The sequence below is a fragment of the Berghia stephanieae genome, chromosome 7 (genome assembly GCF_034508935.2).
Source record: "Berghia stephanieae isolate SIO BIC M18660-M18661 chromosome 7, UCSD_Bste_1.3, whole genome shotgun sequence".
Lineage (NCBI taxonomy): Eukaryota > Metazoa > Mollusca > Gastropoda > Nudibranchia > Aeolidiidae > Berghia > Berghia stephanieae.
In genome coordinates this window covers 7906958-7934136 of record NC_088366.1, presented here as the reverse complement: position 1 = coordinate 7934136, position 27179 = coordinate 7906958, and the positions used below count along the sequence as shown (strand labels likewise).

General features: G+C 37.0%; 1 protein-coding gene across 1 annotated transcript in view; it reads left to right on the top strand.

Moving 5' to 3' along the window:
• Nucleotides 1–3885: 3885 nt before the first annotated feature.
• LOC144976438 (uncharacterized) overlaps nt 3886–27179 on the top strand; it is a 54605-nt gene continuing 31311 nt past the window's right edge. Inside the window, exon 1 of the mRNA XM_078920729.1 lies at nt 3886–4048. Coding sequence (XP_078776855.1) covers nt 3886–4048 — 163 coding nt within the window. The remainder of the gene's footprint in view (nt 4049–27179) is intronic.

Here is a 27179-nt window from a genome sequence, read left to right as displayed (position 1 = left end):
GGATGATCTTTGTTAAGAATAATAAAATCTTTATGGTCCATGAAGGCAATATTTCATTTGGTTACAGCTTATTCATAATATATGTAGACACAAATGAAACAAAAAGTACAAATCCACACACATAATAATAATAATAATAATAATAATAATAATAATAATAATAATAATAATAATAATAATAATAATAATAATAATAATAATAATAATAATAATAATAATAATAATGATGATAATAAATAATAATAATAATAATAATAATAATAATAATAATAATAATAATAATAATAACAATAATAATAATAATAATAATAATAATAATAATAATAACAACAACAACAACAATAATAATAATAATAATAATAATAATAATAATAATAATAATAATAATAATATTGATGATGATGATGATGATGATGATGATGATGATGATGATGATGATGATGATGATGATGATGATGATGATGATGATGATGATGCTGATAATAATAATAATAATAATAATAATAATAATAATAATAATAATAATTAAAAAATAAAAACAAATACAATTAGAAATAAGAGCACTAAAAAGATTATAACAGCCACATTAGCAAAAACAAAAAGAGCAATAATAATAATAATAATAATAGTAATAATAATAATAATAATAATAATAATAATAATAATAATAACAACAACAACAACAACAACAACAACAACAACAAGAACAATAATAATGTTTGATTTTATATAATTTTTCTTATCCTCAAATCGGTTCTTAAACTTAATATCGCTAATAGATTTTTTGGAGCCAAATTTGATTTTAGAGGTGACCATTTTTCCAACGATAATTAAATGATTTATCCACATACGACCCGATTATTTGATTCCAGGATACTCAATCAATTCCCACCATTACTTTTTGCAAATCTGTATGTAGTTGTTTCCCTACCTTACTGTTAATTATGCTTTTTATCTCCGGCCAGACAGATTTTACCGATTTACATTTTTTTAAAAAGAAATGCGCAGTGTAGTTTTATTGCCTCACAATATTGACATTTGAATTTGCAACTTTCATTTTATGAAGCAATATATTGATAGGGTAAATATTATGCATAATCTTCCATTGTAAAATCCTTAATCTTGATTCTTTTGTACAAACACAAGGTAAAACTCAACGGTTTGATTGTATCTCTACGCTTTTTTTCCCCCAAAAGCCCTTTTCTATTGATCCTTTTCCTATAACCTTTTGGTATAACTCTTTGCTGGAAAGATTTTGAATAATATTCTTTTTTTTTTGAAATTTTATCAAATATTTTGTTTTCTAAACTTTTAGGCATGATAAAACACTTTTGACTACACGATAATCAAGTTCTACTCCATTTCATTTACCATATTATATATCTTTAATTCCCCTATTGGCACAATACGTCTTGAATTGATATAAATTTGCTTAAAGTAAAACACTTTTTTTTTTGCGATCAGATTTTTTTAGAAAACAGTACTTTACCTTTGAATTTGATTTTATTCTTGTCAAAAATTGGTTCATCTGGGTGAATTTCCATGCTTTGGTCTTCATGAGGAAAGTTGACATATTATGTCAGGACATTTTTCCAAAATATGTTTTTCACAAATTGTAACCCTTTGAATTGCCAGCTGTTTATATTTGCTTCCAATGCTCTTCATTTTCTTTTTATTTTAGGTATCGTGATATTTTTTTTTACATATTCATCACTCAACCTTTCTATTATTTCGTTTTCTTGCAATTCGGTAAGAAGTTCTGAATAATATTTACCAATGATTTCTAGAATTTCCTGCTCATTTGTAACATAATTATTTTCATCATGTTTCAATTTATATATAAATTGTATTGTTCATAGCCCTGGTCTTTTCTAATGATAGAAAGAATCTATTACATTTCTTCTCTCCCTCCTCTATGTTTTTCACAATGTTTCGTCTTAATGTTACGTGTTGCTAGAGTTACAATGCTGCCGCAAGTACTTTGGAAAAACTCATAATTGAAAATTTTGCCAGAAAACTCGTCCTTCAAATATCGATCGATTTAAATGACCCTCATCTTGGCAAAAAAATTAAAAAATAAAAAATAAAAAATTAAAAAAAACTCTCAAACCTGGGACTTCACTTTGAAGAACGAGTTTTCTGGTCAAATTTTAAAATATGGCTTTTTCCGGAGTAGGCCAGATAATGGCAGCTATAAAGCCAAATTAAATACACCCTGGACCTCAAACCCGGGACTTCGCTTTGAAGGACGAGTTTTCTGGCCAAATTTTAAAATATGGCTTTTTCCGGAGTACGCCAGATAATGGCAGCTATAAAGCCAAATTAAATACACCCTGGACCTCAAACCCGGGACTTCGCTTTGAAGGCCGAGTTTTTCTGGCCAAATTTTAAAATATGGCTTTTTCCGGAGTACGCCAGATAATGGCAGCTATAAAGCCAAATTAAATACACCCTGGACCTCAAACCCGGGACTTCGCTTTGAAGGACGAGTTTTTCTGGCCAAATTTTAAAATATGGCTTTTTCCGGAGTACGCCAGATAATGGCAGCTATAAAGCCAAATTAAATACTCCTGGACCTCAAACCCGGGACTTTGCTTTGAAGGACGAGTTTTTCTGGCCAAATTTTAAAATATGGCTTTTTCCGGAGTACGCCAGATAATGGCAGCTATAAAGCCAAATTAAATACACCCTGGACCTCAAACCCGGGACTTCGCTTTGAAGGACGAGTTTTTCTGGCCAAATTTTAAAATATGGCTTTTTCCGGAGTACGCCAGATAATGGCAGCTATAAAGCCAAATTAAATACACCCTGGACCTCAAACCCGGGACTTCGCTTTGAAGGACGAGTTTTTCTGGCCAAATTTTAAAATATGGCTTTTTCCGGAGTACGCCAGATAATGGCAGCTATAAAGCCAAATTAAATACACCCTGGACCTCAAACCCGGGACTTCGCTTTGAAGGACGAGTTTTTCTGGCCAAATTTTAAAATATGGCTTTTTCCGGAGTACGCCAGATAATGGCAGCTATAAAGCCAAATTAAATACACCCTGGACCAAGATAACGCGGTCACACGATTTTCTTGCTATAAATTATTGTTGATTGTTTGGCTTGGGTGCCGTACTCTGGAAAAACCCATATTTAAAAATTTGGCCAGAAAACTCGTCTTTCAAATATCGATCGATTTAAAAGACCATCATCTTGGAAAAAGCTCACAACCCGGGGACTTCGCGAGGTCCCAGGTTTGAGAGTTTTAGTCAAAATGAGGGTAATTTAAATCGATCGATATTTGAAGGACGAGTTTTCTGGCCAAATTTTTAATTATGGGGTTTTCCAGAGTTCGGCAGTTGGAAATTTGGAACTGTTATTTATTCCAGCTTTGCCGCTATGTGGTCTTGTGGTTTGACACTCGCTTTCGGATCGGAAGCTCCTGAGTTCGAGCCTCGCTCAGCGCATAGTCGAATCCTTGGAAAAGGCTCTTAACTCACTTTCTCTCACCGTACTCAGGTGTAAAATGAGTCCTTGGCCGTTAACAGCGTTGTTTCTGCCAGAAAAAAAAATTGTAATATCGCCTAACAGGCGTCATGTCTCGTTCTACTTGTTACGTGCTGCTGTTGGTTAGGGACCCTTTGTAAAGCGCTTTTAGCACGTTTAGTGAAAATTGCTCTATGTAAAAGCTCGAGTTTTGTTTTTTTAAACACATATCAAAATTTTATACGTTTCTCAATGTCAAAATGTTTTCTTGTCTCCAGTAAAGTGAATCTTATCACCCGATGAATCATCGCCACATGCTTTTCAAATTCATGATTTGTATTTCCCGTTCATTAATAATATGCCTTATCTTGTTTGTAAAGTTCTCGTTAATAAAAATGGATTTGTTTCCTGTCACATGGGACTGTTCTTACATGGGACTGTTCTTTACATGGGACGGTTCTCAGATGGGACGGTTCTCACATGGGACTGTTCTCTAAATGGGACTGTTCTTACATGGGACTGTTCTTTACATGGGACGGTTCTCACATGGGACGGTTCTCACATGGGGCGGTTCTCACGTGGGACTGGTCATGGAACGTCTGTGTGTCAGCACAATTGGAATTCATTTAAGTAAATATTTGGGGTGCAAATATTGAGCCCATGCAATTGCAATACGTTGCATTTGGAGGATGTGTTTTGTTGTCTTATATTAGCTATCTAGATAGAAATGAAGTGAGTAGGAAAGTGCCAGAAGACAAAAGAGAATACAAATTTCGCGGCAGGGATGGGGTCTCGAACCCGCGACCTTACTGAAAAAAAAAAAAACTCCGCCTTGCTAGGGAGACCGTGACTCTACCGTATGAACTATCCACGGTGGAGAAAGGCTCTAGTTAGACTAAGGCTTGAAGCGACTTTTATTACAGGGGTCGTGGATAGCTCATAATGGGAAGAGTCACGATCACCAGGCGGCCAGGCGGAGTTGTCGTATCAGTAAGGTCGCAGGTTTGAGCCCCCATCACCGCCGCGAAATTGTTATTCTCTGTTGTCTTCTGTCACTTTCCTACTCCCTTCATTTCTTGATATTTTCAACGTAAGTGCCTCCTGCTCCACTCACTTTTTTAATACTATTATTAGCTTCACTCTCCACAGACGGTGTTTATTACCCCCCCCCCCCCCCCAAAAAAAAAAAAAAAAGCAAACAATACAAACGAACGAGAAAACAACAACAGAAGAAACAAAAAAAAAAAATACCAGTGTTCACTAGAACAAAGTAATGCTTCATGCACTTAGTGCGGCTATGTGGTCTTGTGGTATGACACTCTTTCGTATCGGAAGGTCCTGGGTTCGAGCCGCACTAATAATGCTTAATACTGATTTGAGCAATGGGTCACATAAACTGGGTTATAATAATAATAATAATAATAATAATAATAATAATAATAATAATAATAATAATAATAATAATAATAATAATAATAATAATAATATAATAATAATGCAAAAAACTTATATAGCGCTATAACACCGAGACACCAGACTCTAAGCCCTTAAATTACAAATTACTTTGGCTGACACATACTCATTCACAGACACAGACACACACACACACACACACACACACACACACACACACGCACACACACCCAGACACACAACTCACAATAGAAACCAGACAGACCTATCTTGCTTCTCATAACATCTACTAAAGACGAAACAGATATGTTTTAAGCGAACGTTTAAAAATAGACAAAGATTCTTTTTCACGAATGCTCTGTGGTAAGGCGTTCCAAACAGAGGGTCCGAAATGAGAAAAGAATCTCATTCCAGCATTTTTCCGTATTCGAGGGACAACGAGTTTGGTGGAATCACTGGCCGAACGTAAGGGGCGGGGTTTGAATATATTTCAATTAGTTCCGAAATGTAGGAAGGGGCAGTACCTTCAAGACAACGATACACTAAAACACAAGCTTTGAATTTAACCCTTTTCTCAACAGGCAGCCAGAACAGGTCATGAAGTAGAGGTCTGACAGAATCGGACCTACGCTTCATGAATACTAGTCTGGCAGCGCTGTTTTGGACAATCTGAAGGTGTTGTTTTTTGTTGTTGTTGTTGTTTTTTTTTGTTTTTTTTTTTAATAAACACACGCCATTATCAAAATCAAACATGTAATCTAGTAATTCCTATCGGGCTTTAACCACGCGGCTGGATCTTTCGAGTTGAACGATTGTTTTGTGTCAATAAACACCTGCATATTTCTAAGAATTGATTATTTGCTCAGCCTTTCGTTCTGTGTAATTTATTATTCAGCGAAATATTATAATGTATGGATGGGCAAGTTCCACTCTAATCGGCAAGACAGAATACAGGTGTACGGGCGCAGGATAGACGCTCAAGCCTCATATAGATGGAATGAAGATTACGTTACTCTGGTCTTTGTTATTGTTTTTTGCCATCTGCGTTTGTGAGTAATTCTCACTAAATGGCATTAACCAGACTATAAACGATCATGATTACACACAGTTTTGTGTGTTGGCCAGTTATACTTCCTGACGGCAATGTTGTGAACTTCTTAGGTAAGCGCATACTATCTATAGGGCGGACACCGTCAGGAGGCTGTGGGGTGGTGATGGGGCAAGGGGAGAGGTGGGGGGGGGGGTGGGGGCAGGTGGTGTGATATTTTGTATAATATTCTGGCCCACTTCGTTATCTAGTAATTCGTTGGTCGGCATAAACCACATGACGATTGGATTGATCAAATTGAGAGAATATTTAAGGAATTATGACAATATGCAGTTGCGTGTTTCGATGAATTTATATTTACTCAGTCCTCTTTACATTATAAATTATTGTATATTGCATTAAAGGCATACACACATAGGGAATGAGATTAGCGGAAGAGTAGCGTCCCTTGATTGGACGTCACCCATAGTCTGTGACGTCACCGTCGGAAAAGTTATTAGAGAGAGAACGTCATGTTGGTTGTGCGCATGCGTCTCTCGTATATTGAGGACGAGAGAAGCATGCGCACAACCAACATGACGTTCTCTCTCTAATAACTTTTCCGCCGGTGACGTCACAGACTATGGGTGACGTCCAATCAAGGGACGCTACTCTTCCGCTAATCTCATTCCCTATTCAGCCCTTATCAACGACTAGTTCAACACATCAATAAATAGCGCATATTTCTGATAAGACAGAGAGAACCAGCCACACCACCCACCCCTTGGACCTATTTTAACCAAGATTAAGAAGAAGAAGAAGAAGAAGAAGAAGAAGAAGAAGAAGAAGAAGAAGAAGAAGAAGAAGGAGGAGGAGGAGGAGGAGGAGGAGGAGGAGGAGGAGGAGGAGGAGGAGGAGGAGGAGAAGTAGATTGTCTGATAACCCAAAACAATTATGGACTTGATTTAACCATTTAACCATATATATATATATATATATATATATATATATATATATATATATATATATATATATATATATATATTATATATATATATGAGTGTTGGTGGGTACTTGTAGGTACGAAAGTGCTCGATAATGGTGGTTAGAGCTAATATATAATGCAAATTTTCACTCACATTTTTTTGACCGAGACGACTCGTTTCTGTGTTTTTTACACTTCTTCAGTCGGCGTAATACATTGTATACGTCTTCGTGGGCTCTGGTGTCAGGCTATATAAGTTACCCATGGCTACGGCCGCAGCCAACGTTAACATATAGATAGTATGCGCTTGGCTAAGAAGCCCATAACATTACCATCCGGAAGTATAACGGACCAATACACAAAACTGTGTGTATCCATGAACGTTTATAGTCTGGTTAATACAGTTCAGTGAGCATTACTCATAAACGCGGATGGCAAAAAACAATAACAAAGACCTGAGTGACGTCATCTTCGAACTATCTATAGCCTGACTTATAGTTTGACGTCATTTAAAAAAAAATTTATGCGGCACTAGTGAGTTGTTTTCTTTTGCGGCCAAAGATGTGTGACCCATCCTCTCTAAACGGTATTATGTCGGGATGAACCGAATGCTAAAAAGTCAAATTAAAGCTAAAATGGTCAAAATTCTGAATTATTGGTATTCAACACACTAAAATATGATATTCATTCTCCTCAATAAAACATACAAACTCAACCCAAGTCTGGAATTTTGGCTATAAACTCAATATTCAGCATTATAATCATCCCGACATATTACCGTTTATAGACGAGGGGTCACATATGTCTTTTGACGTCATTTTTTGGTCAGTGTCAGGCAAAAAGATAACGATGGCTACGCTTGAATACCTGGGTTGAGATCTTGCCACTGGCCATCTTGAGAACATGTAAGGCCGCCAAATCTGGCAGCCGCACAGTTTGTGAGTGTTATTCACACTATTTCGACACAGTTTTAGTGGGCAGAAATGCATTGCGAAACTTAACGTCCACAATTTGTCCAGAAAACTCGCCCTTCAAAAATCGATCGATTTAAATGGCAAACACTCTCAAACCGGGGACTCCACGAAGTCATATAAATCGATCGATATTTGAAGGACGAATTTTCTGGCAAATTTTTAAATACGCGTTTCTATAGAGTACGGCAAATAGCTTGTTAAACATCTTTTGTTAAAATCATAATATTATTTATTTTTGCGAATGCATTGTATGGATACATAATGCACCATGTATAAATGAACTCATGTAAGTGCTTGTCTCTATCGAAAGCCTTTGTACTTTTTGCTGTGTGTGTATTTGTGTCGTGTCAGACTGACACACACACACACACACACACACACACAGAGAGAGAGAGAGAGAGAGAGAGAGAGAGAGAGAGAGAGATGAAGAAGAGAAGAAGAAGAGAGAGAGGAGAGAGAGAGAGAGAGAGAAGAGAGAGAGATAGAAAGAAAGAAGAAAGAGAAGAGAGAGAGAGAGAGAGAGAGAGAGAGAGTGACAGAGAGAGAGAGGGAGAAAGTGAGAGAGAGAGAGAGAGGAGAGAGAGAGAGGAGAGAGAGAGAGAAGAGAGAAGAGAGAAGAGAGAGAGAGCGAGAGAGAGAGAGAGAGAGAGAGAGAGAGAGAGAGAGAGAGAGAGAGAGAGAGAGAGAGAGAGAGAGAGAGAGAGAGAGAGAGAGAGAGAGAGAGGGATGTGGTTATTCAAATTATGCAAAATAATCTGATTCAACAATGTCTCTTGTCTTTACAACTGCCGGATATTTACCTATCGAAATGCAATTCTACATTTTATCGCGATTATCATATTATTCAGTGTCATCATCATCATCATCATCATCACCATCATCATCATCGTCGTCGTCGTCGTCGTCGTCGTCTTCATCATCATTATTATTGTCACCATCGTCATGGTATATTACTATTATTACTTTTAATTATTAATTATTATTATTATTATTATTATTTATTATTATTATATATTATTATTATTATTATTATATTATTATTATTATTATTATATTATTATTATTATCATATTATTATTATATTATTATTATTATTATTATTATTATTATTATTATTATTATTTATTATTATTATTATATTATTATTATTATTATTATTATTATTGTATATCATTATTATTATTATTATTATTATTATGTTATCATTATTATTATTATTATTATTATTATTATTTATTATTATTATTATTATATTTATTATTATTATTATTATTATTATTATTATTTTTATTATTATTATTATTATTATTATTATTATTATTATTATTAAATTATTATTATTATTATTATTATTATTATTATTATTATTATTATTTCAATGAAAACAATACATCTGCACCAGGTGGCTTATCAAATTCTTATAACTTTCTGTAACGAAATGGCTCCCACCATAACTTTGCTTTTCCAAGCCTACTTATATAAAGTCTGCTTTTTGAAGACTGGAAAGATGCTCATACAACTTCGACAATCAAAAAGAGCGATAAAATACAGTGCGAAATACTCACTGACTGTGGTTACCGTGGCCTTCGTAAAGTTATGGCCTGATACAGTGGCCTTCGTAAAGTTATGGCCTGATACAGTGGCCTTCGTAAAGTTATGGCCTGATACAGTGGCCTTCGTAAAGTTATGGCCTGATACAGTGGCCTTCGTAAAGTTATGGCCTGATACTGACCAAAAAATGACGTCAAATACCAGTCTTTGGCCACAAAAGAAAACAAATCGTGAGTTGTATTCAATAGTTCAACCAATGAAATAACTTGTATCCATGAGCTCTACTAACGACAACTCATTAGGCGGTGCAAAAACCAAATAATGACGTCAAACTGCCAATCCTTTTGGATTTCAGTGTCAGGCTATAACATAACGATGGCTACGGTGGGACCCGATTTTCTCGATCATATTATAAACGTTTAAGTTTACACATAGTTTTCTGTGTTGATTCTACTGATCAAGAGGTAGAACATTGGGTATTGAACTTAACACATACTATCTATAGTAAAACCTGTGTAGTTTGCTGTGTCTACTAATCACTGCCATTGTTTACATTATGACGATTGTCCGAGAGGCGTGGTTATCTACCGGTTAATTGATGGCCTTATGCCGAATCAAAGACATCTGCACTCATATCAGGTACCGCAGTCACGATTTAATGCTTATCTCAACTCGTTGTTTTTTTTTTTTTTCTTTTCAAGCACCATCCAAATTATATGGAATTCCCTGCCCGAAAATATCAAAAGTAGAAGCATTAATTGGCCAAATGGAATTCAACCGAAAAATAGATAAGGTCATAATGAAGGGTTTGCCATGACCATCTGTCCTCATCACACCCACAGTCGTCATTATCTTCGGATGCAAGGAGTTGCGACTTGTATTATTTTTATTGCGGTAGCGTGGCTCAGAGAGCACAAAGATCACAGCTTTTGAAATGGCATGCTACAGAAAAATACTCAGAATATCATGGACTGAAAAACAAACAAACAAAGAAGTCCTGAGAAGGAATCGGAATAAAATCACCAATTCTTCTCCAAACTGTAAAGAAATTGAAACTGAACTATTTGGCCATACGACTCGCCACGAATCTTTAGAAAAGCACATTCTGCAGACAAGGGTAGACGGCAAGAGAGGAAGAGGTAGACCAACAAGAGCTGGGAACAAGATATATGTGAATGGCTGGGAATGACAACAACCCAAGCAAGTAGACTGGCGGAAAACCGTAATCTGTTTGGCAAGAAAATTTGGGAAGCAACGTCCTACGCAGGATCAGCTGACTGGAATTAGAAGAAGAAGAAGCGCGGCTCAGCAGTACGGTCTTTGCTTCGTACCCGAAAGGTGCCGCGTTCGATCACAGGCCGCTGCGCTGTGTGTCTTGAGCAAGTCACCTCGCCCTAGCTCAATTTGCGGAGCTGCACTGCGGTTGACGCCTGGGTTATTCCAGTCTTCCCCTGGATTTGACCCCTGATACAAATTTCCCCTATGGGATGAATAAAGGGAATTAGATTTAATTTTATTATTATTATTATTATTATTATTATTATTATTATTATTATTATTATTATTATTATTATTATTATTATTATTATTATTATTATTATTATTATTATTATCATCATCATCATCATCATCATTATTATTATTATTATTATTATTATTATTATTATTATTATTATTATTATTATTATTATTATTATTACTATTATTATTATTATTATTATTAATTATAACTGTTTTAAATCAAATGGCGGATTTTTTGGCGGTTTTTGGGCAAATGTCGCAGGTGAAGTAGGATAAAGTGAGCGGAATTTGGCGGATTTCTGGCATATAAGTTGGTGGGATTTTTGCAAAGGCACCTGGCAACACTGGTGTACCCTTTGGGAAGAATATTGGCATGAAATTAATCGCCCCAACTGTTGGCATCGGGTAAAATATGTGTGGTCTAATTGGTAGCACGCAATAATTGGTCATTTTACTCATCATGCTAGCATGACTCATGGGTATGTTTACAACTTTCATATAGATAGTTCGAAGATGACGTCACTCAGGTCTTTGTTATTGTTTTTTTGCCATCCGCGTTTATGAGTAAAGCTCACTGAACTGTATTAAACGTTCATGGATACACACAGTTTTGTGTGTTGGTCCGCTATACTTCCGGATGGCAATGTTACGAGCTTCTAAGCCAAGCGCATACTATCTATACATAGCAGCGACAATTACAGGGCGGGAGGAAAGGCAATTTGTGTTAAATGTTAGTGATTACAGACAGCTGGAACACACCACAGCTTTATATTATTATACACACAAGCAATTTTTGGTGTGCATGTATAGATAGTATGCGCTTGTCTGAGAAGCTCACAACATTGCCACCCGGAAGTATACCGGACGGACCAACACAAAAACTATGTGTAAGCATGACTTTTTAGAGTCTTGATAATACAGTTAAGTGAGAATTACTCATAACCGTGGATGGCAAAAAAAAAAAACAATAACAAAGATCCGAGTGACGTCAACTTCGTTCTATCTAAAATAGCGAAAATAATCGTTTGATGTATCTAAACTTGAACAATTATTGAGCGTTATATAGTGGCTTCGTAAACTTATGGCCTGACACTGACTAACAAATGACGTCAAAAGACATGTCTTTGGCAACAAGAGAAAACAAATCGTGAGTTGTATTCAACAGTCAACCAATGGGATCACTTGTTTCCTTGAGCACTACTTAGACAACTCACTAGGCGCTCCACAAACCTAAAAAATGACGTCTAAATCTGGGTCTGAGTGGGTTTTAGCGTCGCCATCTTTAACTTATAGATAGTATGCGCTTGGCTAAGAAGCTCATAACATTGCCATCCGGAAGTATAACGGACCGACACACAATACTGTGTGTATCCATGAACGTTTATAGTCAAGTTAATACCGTTTAGTGAGCATTACTCATAAATGCGGATGGCAAAAAACAATAACAAAGACCTGAGTGACGTCAACTAAGAACTATCTATAGCCTGACACGAGAACCGTACCCGCGTTAAGTTATAGCCTGACACTGAAACCCAAAAGCATTGGTCTTTTTACGTCATTATTTGGTTTTTGCACCACCGCCTAGTGAGTTGTCGTTAGTAGTGCTCATGGAAACAAGTAATCCCATTGGTTGAACTATTGAATACAACTCACGACTTGTTTTCTTTTGTGGCCAAAGACTGGCATTTGACGTAGTTTTTTTGGTCAGTGTCAGGCTATTAGTTAACGATGGCTACGATAATATCCACCGTTGATATTGTTAACATGATATAGCCTGACACAAGAACCATCTAGGACTGGCAGTTTGACGTTATTTTTTAGGTTTGTGTAGCGTCTAGTGAGTTGTCGTTAGTAGAGCTCAAGGAAACAAGTTATTTCATTGGTTGAACTATTTAGTACAACTCACGACTTGTTTTCTTTTGTGGCCAAAGACTTGTCTTTTGACGTGGTTTGCTGGTCAGTGTCAGGTTATAACTTTACGAAGGCTACTTATCCACCCACCCTCTTACTCACTCATTCCCATGATTGTCGGGACGAGTGGGTTGGGGGTGAGGGGGCGGAGAGGGGGGGGGGTAGACGAGCGGGATGCAGACTTGTTTCCTTGAGCTCTACTTACAACTCACTAGACGCTGCACAAACATTAAAAAATGACGTCAAAAGACAAGTCTTTGGCCACAAAAGAAAACAAATCGTGAGTTGTATTCAATAGTTCAACCAATGGAATCACTTGTGCGGTATGTAGACTTCACAACGTCACACCATCTAGCACGGTCTCTGTTGGCTTTTTCTTGAAGGCTATTAACCGATAGATAACCACGCCTCTCGGACAATCGTCATAATGTAAACAATGGCTGTGATTGGTAGAAACAGCAAACTACACAGGTTTTACTATAGATGGTATGTGCTAAGTAAAATACCCACTGTTCTACCTCTTGATCAGTAGAATCAACACAGAAAACTATGTGTAAACTTAAACGTTTATATTATGATCGAGAAAATCGTGTGATTACTCGTCACCCCATTTGTCAATATAAAAACAATAACAACGATCAGATGAAGGTCGAATTAGTTCACGTTATTGTTTATAAACAACCAACTATGTTTGTCCGAGCACATGTGAAAGTGTGTCACAAATTCCATGTTTTGATTGGTCAAAAATCTTCTGGTTAATTGAGGTCCAGGCCTGACCTCCCCTTGGTGTTGTCCTGACACATTTTTTACTCTTCCTCTTCCTCCACCGTGCCCTGCATGACATCCTTAAACATGTTATCACGGCGGACAGTGTGTCCGAGCCATGACAGTTTCTTTCTTCAATATCCACTAAACGTGCTCAAAACACTTTACAAGGGGTTCAGAGCCAACAGAAACACGTATCACGTAGGACGTGACTTGTCGCCTGTTTGGCGATTTTACATTGGGGTTGGGTTTTTTTTTGTGTTTTTTTTTTTTTTGGGACAAAGAAAACGCTGTTATTGCCATTTACTCATTTCACATCTGAGTGCGGTCAGAGAATGTGAATAAAGAGCCTTTTCCGAGGACTCAAACTATGCGCCGCTCAGAACGGGACTCGAACCCTTGACCTTCCGATCCGAAGGCCAAGTGTCATACCATAGTACCAAATAGCCGCACACGTCTACGGTTTTTCAGAAGTAAGACATGAATATGTACGTTATAGATCAGATGACTTGATTAAAGACGTAAGGCCTTTCGCTTCCTAATCATCCGATTGGGATGCCTCGGCTGCCTTTCTCATTATCTGTGTCAATTCCGTCCACAGTTCACAGTCTTTTGCTGTGGATGCTAATTTCATAAGGTCTTCCTTTGATTTAAATTCTTCGTTATTTTGAAGGCATTTTGGGCCTCTATATATCAGGTAGTCACAAAAAAAAAACAAAAACAAAAAACAACAAAAAACAAACACGCCGCTCTTTGTCGGCTTGTATCTCTGTGACCCTTCATTAGATTTCTTTCAAATTCAAGATACAATTAAAACAAATCCTTATACGAAGGTTATTCAAATTTTATGAATATGAATTGATAAACCAAAAAGATAGTGATTTTTCAAAACGTTCACGGATGGCAAAGATAACAATGACAAAGACCTGAGTAACGTCATCTTTGTTCTATCTATAGATAGTTCGGCGGTGACGTCTTTTAGTTATTTGTTATTGTTTTTGCCATCTGCGTTTATGAGTAATGCTCACCTGACTATAAACGTTCATGGATACACACAGTTTTGTGTGTTGGTCCGTTCTACTTCCGGATGGCAATGTTATGAGCTTCTTAGCCAAGCGCATACTATCTATAGTCTGACACTAGGACCAACTAGGACTTGCCTTTTGATGTCATTTTTTTTTGTTAGTGCACCGCTTAGTGAGTGGTCGTTAGTAGTAGCTACTCAAGGAAACAAGTGATTACATTGGTTGATCTATTGAATACAACTCATGATTTGTTTTCTTTTGCAGCGAAAGACGTGTCTTTAGACGTCATTTGTTGATCGGTATCAGACCGTAGCCATCATTATGTTATAGCCTGACACTGAAACCCAACAGGACTGGCAGTTTGACGTCACTATTTGGTTTTTGCACCGCCTAGTGAGTTGTCGATAGTAGAGCTCATGGAAACAGGTGGTCCCATTGGTTGAACTATTGAATACAACTCACGATTTGTTCTCTTTTGTGGCAAAAGACTGGCATTTTGACGTCATGTTGTCATGTCAGGCCATAACTTTACGATGGCTACGCTGTCAGGCCATAGATCATTGATGAATACGATGCGTCTCAGTAATTTGCCAAGACAGTGACCACTTTGTGTCAAATGTATATTCGTACAATCACGTATAGATAGTTCGAAGATGACGTCACATAGGTCTTTGTTATCGTTTCTGCCATCCGCGTTTGTGAGTTGTTCTCATTAAACTGTATTAACCAGACTATAGATAGTATGCAGATGACGTCACTCAGGCCTTTGTTATTGTTTTTGCCATCCGCGTTTGTGAGTTGTTCTCACTAAACTGTATTAACCAGACTATAAAAGTTCATGGTTACACAGAGTTTGTGTGTTGGTCCGTTGTACTTCCGGATGGCAATGTTGTGAACTTCTTGGCCAAGCGCATTCTATCTATAAAAGTTCATGGTTACACAGAGTTGTGTGTTGTCGTATACTTCCGGGTGGCATGTTGTGAACTCTGCCAAGCGCATCTATTATAAAAGTCATGTTACCATATTTTGTGTAGGGCCGTAACTCCGGATGCAATGTTGTGAACTCCTTGGCCAAGCGCATTCTATCTATATGGCATGCCCTCTGAACCGCTTATAGTTTGATTTGTATGGTTTGTGAAAAAGAATCTATTGTAAATTGATCCTATTAACCAGTAGATTTTTGACCCATCAAATAATGGAATTTGTGACACACCTTCAAACGTGCTTGGACAAACCGAGGCCATCGTTAACTTATAGTCTGACACTGACCAAAAATGACGTCAAAAGACAAGTCTTTGACCACAAAAGAAAACAAATCGTGGGTTTTATTCAACAGTTTAACCAATGGGATCACTCGTTTCCTTGACCACTACTAACGACAACTCACTAGATGCAGGACAAGCCTTTAAAATGACGTCAAACTATAAGTCGTAGAGGGTACTGGTGTCAGGCTATATGTTAACCAAAGCTATGGACAAACATAGTTGGTTGAATGAAATCAATGAGATCTCTGATCGTTGTTATTACTTTTATACCGCCAGATTGGTAACAACCACACGAATTTCTCGTCAGATTTTAAAATTCAAGTTTACACATGGTTTTCTATGTTAGTTCTATAGATAGTATGCGCTTGGTAAAGAAGCTCACAACATTGCCATCCGGAAGTATTACGGACCAACACACATTACTGTGTGTATCCATGAACGTTTATAGTCTGGTTAACACAGTTCAGTGAGCATTACTCATAAACGCGGATGGCAAAGAACAATAACAAAGACGTGAGTGACGTCATCTTCGAACTATCTATAGATAGTATGCAGATGACGTCACTCAGGCCTTTGTTATTGTTTTTGCCATCCGCGTTTGTGAGTTGTTCTCACTAAACTGTATTAACCAGACTATAAAAGTTCATGGTTACACATGGTTTGTGTGTTGGTCCGTTATACTTCCGGATGGCAATGTTGTGAACTCCTTGGCCAAGCGCATTCTATCTATAGATAGTTCGAAGATGACGTCACTAAAGCCTTTGTTGTTATATTTTGCCATCCGCGTTTGTGAGTTATTCTCACTGAACTGTATTAACCAGACTATAAAAGTTCATGGTTACACAGAGTTTGTGTGTTGGTCCGTTATACTTCCGGATGGCAATGTTATGAGCTTCTTAGCCAAGCGCATACTATCTATTGATATAACGGTAGAACAGTGGTTATTTTACCTAGACACATTCTATCGATTGTAAAACCCCGTGTAGTTTGCTATGTCAACCAATCACTGCCATTGTTTACATTATGACGACTGTCCCAGAGGTGTGGTTATCGACGTGTCTTTTCCGCTTTGTCGAAAAACGACAGCGATATAGATAGTTCGAAGATGACGTCACTCAGGTCTTTCTTTTTATTTTTTTTTGCCATCCGGGTTTATGAGAAATTCTCACAAAACTGTATTAACCAGACTATAAAAGTTCAGGGTTACACATAGTTTTGTTTGTTGGTCTGTTATACTTCCGGATGGCAATGTTATGAGCTTCTTAGCCAAGCGCATACTATCCAAAGATTGACTAGATGTGAGATTATCACGTGATGCGTGGAACCTCCCGTTCTTTGTCCTCAAAAAAGGAATGGGTGTTCATAACATTTGATCAATGACATTACTCGACCGATTATTATCAGTGTGTACATTCATTATGATGCGTGGTGCGGTCCGTGTTGACATCACAACGACACCGGTGAGTGTTGAGTAAGAATTCAATATTCACTCACGCACACATTGCTATCTCTGTTGTTTCTCGGGGAATCGGATATTTTATTACCTCACTATGTCTTGTCAAAGTAAGTACTACTAAATTTTATTGATTTATAGATAGTATGCGCTTGGCTAAGAAGCTCATAACATTGCCGTCCGGAAGTATAACGGACCAACACACAAACTCTGTGTAACCATGAACTTTTATAGTCTGGTTAATACAGTTTAGTGAGAACAACTCACAAACGCGGATGGCAAAAACAATAACAAAGGCCTGAGTGACGTCATCTGCATACTATCTATAGATAGTATGCGCTTGGCTAAGAAGCTCATAACATTGCCATCCGGAAGTATAACGGACCAACACACAAAACTGTGTGTATCCATGAACGATTATAGTCGGGTTAATACAGTTCAGTTAGCATTACTCATAAACGCGGATGGCAAAAAACAATAACAAAGACCTGAGTGACGTCACCTTCGAACTATCTATTGATGTTATACGCGTGTAAGTGAAATGCTCACCAGTTTTGTTCGCTAGATCAGTCGTGCCTACACAAGTCATTTTTAATATTTCATTCGTCGTGTTTTGTTGACAAAGGGAAAACCCGAAACTTCCTTATCGTCCGTCTTTGTAAATTGAAACAAAGCTCCCGTTCCATTTTATTATCGTTATTTATTTCCTCTTGATTCACGAAGCAACACTTGGATTAAATCCTTGGTGTTTATAGATAGAATGCGCTTGGCCAAGGAGTTCACAACATTGCCATCCGGAAGTATAACGGACCAACACACAAACTCTGTGTAACCATCAACTTTTATAGTCTGGTTAATACAGTTTAGTGAGAACAACTCACAAATGCGGATGGCAAAAACAATAACAAAGGCGGGAGTGACGTCATCTGCATACTATCTATAGATTGTTCGAAGATGACGTCACTGGTGTCTTTGTTATTGTTTTTTTGCCATCCGCGTTTATGAGTAATGCTCACTGAACTGTATTAACCTGACTATAAACATTTATGGATAAACACAGTTTTGTGTGTAGGTCCGTTATACTTCCGGATGGCAATGTTGTGAACTTCTTAGCAAAGTGGATATTATCTATAGATAGAATAAAGTTGACGTCACTCGGGTCTTTGTCATTGTTTTTGTTTTGTTTTTTTTGCCACCCACGTTTGTGAGTAATTCCCACTTAACTGTATTTTCTAGACTATAAAAGTTCATGGTTACAAATAGCTTTCTGTGTTGGTTCGTTATACTTCCGGATGGCAATGTTGTGAGCTCCTTCGCCAAGCGCATACTATCTATAACCCGTATGTAGCATAAATGCTAAAAAAAAAAAAAAAATTAAAAAAAAAAAACAAAAAACAACATCAGTCAAATCCAAAAATGTTCTGGACATTTCTGCCGTACGGCGACAAAACCCTGTATGATGGCAAAACCCCATTTTACAGGAGAGCCGAAAAAATGTTCAAATTTTACTTCAACTTTTTACAATAACTATGCGGAGAATTGATGCAAACTTGGTATCAATCAAAAGATATTTATTTTATTCTATCACTTTTGAAGTATAAAAATAAAAAATACAGACCGGGACTTTTCGAAATTTTGAATTTACTGTTATACTGGGTTTTGTCGCTGTACGGCAGATTTACCAAGAGCAAAAAAAAGATTAATTAAAACTGTAGAGCGTGCAACATCTGTCGTTATCTGATGTTTATTGTAAACTTGAAGGCTGGATTGTTTGCTGATGACGCCTTCTGTGTAGAACAATCGAAAATAAATCAGATGCAATCCAATGTACCTTCCCATGTGCTCGAGGTCATTGGTCATATTGCAAAATGTGCTCAAAGTGACCTACATAGTGAAAAATGTTCACAGCTTTTGAAAGATCCAACATCACAATAATGGGCATGATCTATATTAACTTTCCATGTGCTAGAGGTCATTGGTCACATTGCAAAATGTGCTCAAAGTGACCTACATAGTGAAAAGTGTTCACAGCTTTTGAAAGATCCAACATCACAATAATGGGTATGATCTATATTAACTTTCCATATGCTCGACGTCATTGGTCACATCGCAAAATGTGCTCAAAGTGACCTACATAGTGAAAAGTGTTCACAGCTTTTGAAAGATCCAACATCACAATAACTGGGTATGATTCTAATACTAACTTTCCATATGCCGACGTCATTGGTCACATTGCAAAATAGGCTCAATGACCTACATATAAAAGTGTTCACGGATTTTGAACTATCTCACATTACGATTTGTCACTGTGTTCAGCTTGACACATGGGTATGTTTACCACTTTCATAAACACAGCTTCTTCTTCTTCTTCTTCTTCTTCTTCTTCTTCTTCTTCTTCTTCTTCTTCTTCTTCTTCTTCTCTCTTCTCCTCTCTTCTTCTTCTCTTCTTCTTCTTCTTCTTCTTCTTCTTCTTCTTCTTCTTCTCTTCTTCTTCTTCTTCTTCCTCTTCTTCTTCTTCCTCTTCTTCTTCTTCTTCTTCTTTCTTCTTCTTCTTCTTCTTCTTCTTCTTCTTCTTCTTCTTCTTCTCTCTTCTTCTTCTCCTCCTCCTCCTCCTCCTCCTCCTCCTCCTCCTCCTCTCCTCCTCCTCCTCTTCTCTCTCCTCCTCCTCCTCTCTCCTCCTTCTCTTCCTCTCTTCTTCTCTCTTCTTCTTCTTCTTCCTTCTTCCTTCTTCTTCTTCCTCTTCTTCTTCTTCTCTCTTTCTTCTTCTTCTTTTCTTCTTCTTCTTCTTCTTCTTCTTCTCTTCCTCACTCTCCTCCTCCTCCTCCTCCTCCTCCTCCTCCTCCTCCTCCTCCTCGTCCTTCTTCTTCTTCTTCTTCTTCTTCTTTTCTTCTTCTTCTTCTTCTTCTTCTTCTTCTCTCTCCTCCTCCTCCTCCTCCTCCTCCTCCTCCTCCTCCTCGCTCTTCTTCTTCTTCTTCTTCTTCTTCTTCTTCTTCTTCTTCTTCTTCTTCTTCTTCTTCTTCTACTCCTCCTCCTCCTCCTCCTCCTCCTCTTCTCCTCCTCCTCCTCCTCCTCCTCCTCCTCCTCTTCTTCTTCTTCTTCTTCTTCTTCTTCTTCTTCTTCTTCTTCTTCTTCTTCTTCTTCTTCTTCTTCTTCTTCTTCTTCTTCTTCTAGCTGCATTATCTGCAAACCACCTTGACTTTGGTGTGCATGTTGTTGTTTAGATTAGCACAGAAGCGATTCTGTCTTAACTCTTTCCGGTTTTCAAAGCTAACGACATTCCCGGGCAGGCTGCTCCAAAGTCTAATCATTGATTCAACACTAGATAGGCTGCATGTAGTAAAGAATAATCCTCTATCTTGTTTGATCGAAAGATTATGCTGACTGAAGCTTGAATCCAAATTCAAATAGAATATTATTATTATTATTATTATTATATTATTATTATTATTATTAATTATTATTATTATTATTATTATTATTATTATTATTATTATTATTATTATATTATTATTATTATTATTATTATTATTATTATTATTATTATATTATTATTATTATATTATTATTATAATAATAATAATAAAATAATAAACATAACAATAATAACAATAATAATAATAATAATAATAAAATAATAATAATAATAATAATAATAATAATAATAATAATAATAATAATAATAATAACATAATAATAATAATAATAATAATAATAATAATAATAATAATAATATAATAATAATAATAATAATATAATAATAATATAATATATGATATGATGATGATGATGATGATGATGATGATGATGATGATGATGGATGATTGATGATAAATATAACACTTCTATAGCGCATAACCATGACTCGGTCATGATCTATGCGCTTCACAGTTACATGAATGACAAGCTAAAGTATCACTAACATGTATATACACACACACACACATGCATACACAAAAATAGACATACTTTCAGTTAGAAAAACAAAAAAACAAACAAACAAACAAAAAAACATCTATATATCAAATAAATGTGAAACATTGACATATACTTTAAAATATTTTTTGGGGGGTAAAAAAAGTAATGCTGATGCTTTGATTTAAAACCATCTACGACTTGCCGCTTCACGAATAGCCCTGGGAAGATGGTTCCAAATTTGAGGACCAAGTATTGAACACGAGCGCCCACCATAAATTTATAAATAATTTGATTTGTTGTTTACTTGATGTTTAGTGTGGTCAGATTATAAATAATAACGTAAAGTTGAATGTAAGCTTCAATTTAATTACAAAAACAGATCAAATGAACGTTTCGGGTTTCCCCTTTATAAAAAAAACAGGATGATTGAAACACCACAGATGAATGAGATGATGTGGTAGTGGCGTAGTTAAGATGAATCACTACCACATCATCTCATTCATCTGTGGTGTTTCAATCATCATGTTTTGTTGATAAAGGGGAAATCCGAAACGTTCATTTGATCTGATTTTGTAATTAAATTGAAGCTTACATTCAACTTCACGTTATTATTTATTTCTTCGAGCTTCGAGCAGCAACATTTACACTGTGGTCAGATTATGAAGACAGTAGTATTCAAGATGGAGAACAGACATGTATGGATTCGTTAAGTTATCTAGGTGCTTAACCATCAAGGAGGGGGGGGGGGGGGAGAATTCGGATAGCTTAGTTGGTAGAGCACTCGCTTGACAATCAACGGGGCCGAGATCGATCCCGGTTGTGATTGGGATCAGTGATTGGGTAGCTGGGTCTATTAGATCTGGGGGAAAGTACTTTGTTATAAACTATCGTCCTATCCAAAGGGTAGCAATCAATTGCTATTGTCCGTTTCACGCTATAGAAACCGGGATAAACTTCGGCTCCATGGATGCTTAAGCCTCTGAAGTTCTCCTTTTAAAAAAAAACAAACCATGAAACATTTCAAGCAGGTAAGGGCGATCTTGTATTCAACCCTTTCTTTCACTGCCAACCAATGCAATTGGATTCAATAGTCTGATGTCACGCCGCCCGGCAACGGCGGCCATCTTGGTTCTCATCAAAGAAAATCATTACTTTTTATTCTTCATGCTGGCTAGAACTTGTCATATGCCTTGTGATCAAAATGTGTAAAAGTCAAAACATGATCAAATTTATGGGGTTTTTTTTTCCTCTGGATACGCTTTTATGCTCGTCGGAGAAATATTTCATAAGGGCATCCGCCATTGTTCCGATAGTTTAGAGCCAGTGTTACTAAGTTACCATGCGTCATTAGGAAGGAAGTGACGTTACGACTGTTGAAGCGTATTCAAACACAAGGGGCAGCGAATATTTATATCTATTTTGTTTCGTAATCGATTTTGAAGCACTATTCTGAATTGTTTGAAGTCTGAACATGTTATCTTTAGTGCGGCTATGTGGTCTAGTGGTATGACACTCGCATGACACTCGCTTTCGGATCGGAAGGTCCTGAGTTCGAGCCTCGCTCGGCGCATAGTTGAGTCCCTGGAAAAGGCTCTTTACTCACATTCTCTCACCGTACTCAGGTGTAAAATGAGTACCTGGCCGTTAACAGCGTTGTCTCTGTCCGAAAAATTGTGATATCGCCTAACAGGCGTCATGTCTCGTTCTACATGTTACGTGCTGCTGTTGGTCAGGGACCCCTTGTAAAGCGCTTTGAGCACATTTATTGGATATTGTGCTATATAAAAGCTCAAGTTTTTTGGGTGTTTTTTTTATCTCAGCAAAATGGGAATACGCTTCAACAGCCGCAACGTCACTTCCCTCGTATGACGCACGGTAACTTAGTGTAACACTGGCTCTAAACTATCGGAACAATGGCGGACGCCCTTATGAAATATTTCTTTGACGAGCATAAAAGTGTATCCAGAGTATAAAAAAACCCGTTATAAATCTGATCATCTTTTGACTTTTACACATTCTGAACACAAGACATAAAAATTCTAGCCAGCTTGAAGAATAAAAAGTAACGATTTTCTTTGTTTAGAACCACGATGACCGCCGTTGCTGGGCAACGTGACAGACTATTGAATCCAAATACAATAATCAAATCTTGATGATATACATGCTGTTACTAGCTTTTCTGTGACATCAAATCTAATATAGATAGGGGGGGGGGGGGTGTTAAGCTTTCATATTTTTTTAGTAATATGTAATACATCAATAAATTGTTGAATTTGTGTGTATCTCTCTCTCTCTCTCTCTCTCTCTCTCTCTCTCTCTCTCTCTCTCTCTCTCTCTCTCTCTCTCTTTCTCTTTCTCTTTCTTTCTCTTGATTTTAAAAAATCAAGTCCTCTAAACTAAAACAAACCTGTGAATATTCAAAATGTTGTAAAGGCATTGAGCAGTATTAAGTATTAACCCTCTCCTTACCAGCCATTTTCAGAATTTTCCCCAAAACGTCATACCTACCCAACACAAAAACAGACATTTCTTACTCAAACCGAAAAGCAACAAGAACATACTGTGTATAATATTATTCGACAATTTGGGCTCTATTACAGAATGTCAAGTTTTTTGTAGCTATAGCAAAAAGAAATGAAATCTGGATGAGAAAAGTGACGGTTGTAACAAATGTGACGATTTTCCAATAAGTGGTAAGGAGGGGGTTAATCAATGCGCTCTAGAAATGTTCATATATATTTCATTTTTATTTTTTTTTATTGGGGGGGGGGGGGGGGTCAGTTGGTAGAGCACTCGCTTCACACGCAAAGGGACCGAGATCGATTCCGGGTGCAGTCGAGATTAAATCTGGTTCAGGTTTTTTTTTTATCTTTGTTGTTTTGATTTATATCTGGATCACATTTTTTTTTTCTCATTGACAACATAGAAGATCAAAGGTCAATCCAGTCTGTAACCCACCATCTCAAAGTGATGTTATCTTTGAATTGACGAGGTGCTGAAATTAATCAAGAGGTCTGAGGTTCGATTTCCAGTCGAGGAAGACTGATTTTTTGGGGATGGATTTTTTCTTGTATTTTTCACGCGTCTGAACTATTGAAAATGATATGCTTTCCCATACACCTGTTGGAGCGGCGCCGGTTCGTAAAGTTATGGCCTGACACTGACCAAAAAATGACCTCAAAATGCCAGTCTTTTGCCACAAAAGAAAACAAATCGTGAGTTGTATTCAATAGTTCAACCAATGAAATAACTTGTTTCCATGAGCTCTACTAACGACAACTCACTTGGCGGTGCAAAAACCACATAATGACGTCAAACTGCCAGTCCTTTTGAATTTCAGTGTCAGGCTATAACAGAACGATGGCTACGACTGAACTTAAGTTTTAATATGCTTTCCCATACACCTGTTGAAGTGACGCCGTTATAACCAGCGCCGACCCGTGCTGACACCGGGGCACGACCGGGGCACACCCATGGCTTGTCAGTGACTCACCGTGGTGTTTCCGTGTCACACCATAGCCATCGTTATCTTATAGATAGTATGCGTTTGGCTAAGAAGTTCACAACATTGCCATCCGGAAGTTAAACGGGCCAACACCCAAAACTATGTGTAACCATGAACTGTTATAGTCTGGTTAATACAGTTCAGTGAGAATAACTCACAAACGCGGATGGCAAAATATAGTAACAAAGACTTGAGTGCCGTCAATTTCGTTCTATCTATAGCCTGACACTAGAACCGACGCCATCGTTAACTTATAGATAGAATGCGCTTGGCCAAGGAGTTCACAACATTGCCTTCCGGAAGTATAACGGACCAACACACAAACTCTGTGTAACCATGAACTTTTATAGTCTGGTTAATACAGTTTAGTGAGAACAACTCACAAACGCGGATGGCAAAAACAATAACAAAGGCCTGAGTGACGTCATCTGCATACTATCTATAGATAGTATGAAGTTGACGTCACTCCTGTCTTTGTTATTGCTTTTTGACATCCGTGTTTATGAGTAATTCTCACTTATGAACAGAAAATCCCAATTATATGGAAAACATCGACTATAATTCCAGTACCCAAAAAGAATCCACCAACTCAGCTGAATGATTATAGACCTGTTGCTTTAACATCAATTATTATGAAATGTCTGGAAAAAATTCTGAAAAGAGAGCTGTTGCAATTTATATATGACCAACACATACTTGATCCATATCAGTTTGCCTACCAACAAAATCTTAGTGTGGAAGACGCACTCCTCACAGTGATGCATTCAATATCAAATCACTTGGATGTTTCACCCGCCAACTACTGCCGAATCCTATACGTCGATTTTTCGTCTGCCTTTAATGCCATGAAAACCAACATATTAATCAGTAAACTGCATGCTCTAAACCTTCCCCATTACCTCATCAACTGGTATAACAACTTTCTCATCGATCGCCCCCAACATGTCAGAGTAGGCTCAAATATATCATCAGTAAAAACTCTTTCAAACGGATGCCCACAAGGGTGTGTAAGCTCACCTCTACTTTACATCCTCTATACAAACGATTGTGTGGCTAGCTTTGATAACTGCCAACTCATCAAGTATGCTGATGACACCGCAATACTCGGCCTGCTCAATGATTCCGTCTCCGAATTTAAATACACTGAGCAAGTTAGTAAATTCAGCAAATGGTGTGCCGATAACTGTCTAGAGCTCAATGTAACAAAAACAAAGGAACAACTGTTTGATCACAGAAAAATAGGAAAAAGAGCAAGACAAATAACAAAAATTAACAATCAGGCGGTTGAAACTGTTGAAACGTTTAAATACCTTGGTGTAATTATAGATAACAGTCTAAGATTTGAATCGCACACCAACAATGTCATCAAAAAATGTAACCAGCGCTTGTATATACTCAGAAAATTAAGGTCTTTCAATGTGAACAGAAAGACCATGATACAAATCTACAAGTCATTAATATTGAGTATCGTTTCGTTTGGCATCACAACGTGGTATGGAAGCTGTGGAACAAAAGAAAAATCCAAACTACATAGAACCCTCAGAGAGGCTTCAAAAATAATTAACACAGACCTTAGAAGCCTTGACACAACTTATATTAATGCAGTTGAGAAGAAATCTTTTAACATTATCAACGAAAAGAGGCATCCGCTGAACGAAAAATTCCAACTTCTGCGCTCCGGAAGACGGTATCTAGAAGCAAAATGTCGGACAAATCGACATAAGACAACCTTCATTCCAACCGCCATAAAATTAATTAACAAATCTTCTGTGGAAAAATGAGACAACCAATGAAAATAACGAGAAGCAGTGTCGTGAATCATCATCATCGACATTGCCGCCGTCGTTATCATCATCATCATCATCATCATCATCATCATCATCATCATCATCATCATTATCGTAGTCATCATCATCATCATCATCATCATCATCATCATCATCATCATCATCATCACAATTATTGCCATCTTCTTCTTAATATAAGACACTATATTTATAATATGGTTATCTGCTGTCCCAGCAAATATATCGTATCGTTCTATCTGTCTGTGTGTGTGTCTGTGTGTATGTATATATGTATGTATGTATGTATGTATGTATGTATGTATGTATGTATGTATGAATGTAGGCATGCATATACGATGATATGCTGGTTTGTATGTATGTCTGCATGTATGTATGTATGTATGTATATGTGTTTGTATGTACGCTCATTTCTTTTGTATACATGTGTAGAAACAATGTGCAAGCGTGTATGTTCGTGTATGGCTGTGTCTGTATTTGTAAATGTGTTGATGTTCATACCATGAACCAAACTGAGCATTGTTTACCTCACATGAATTGCCTTTAATTTGGACAATAAAGATTATTATTATTATTATTATTATTAATCTGTAT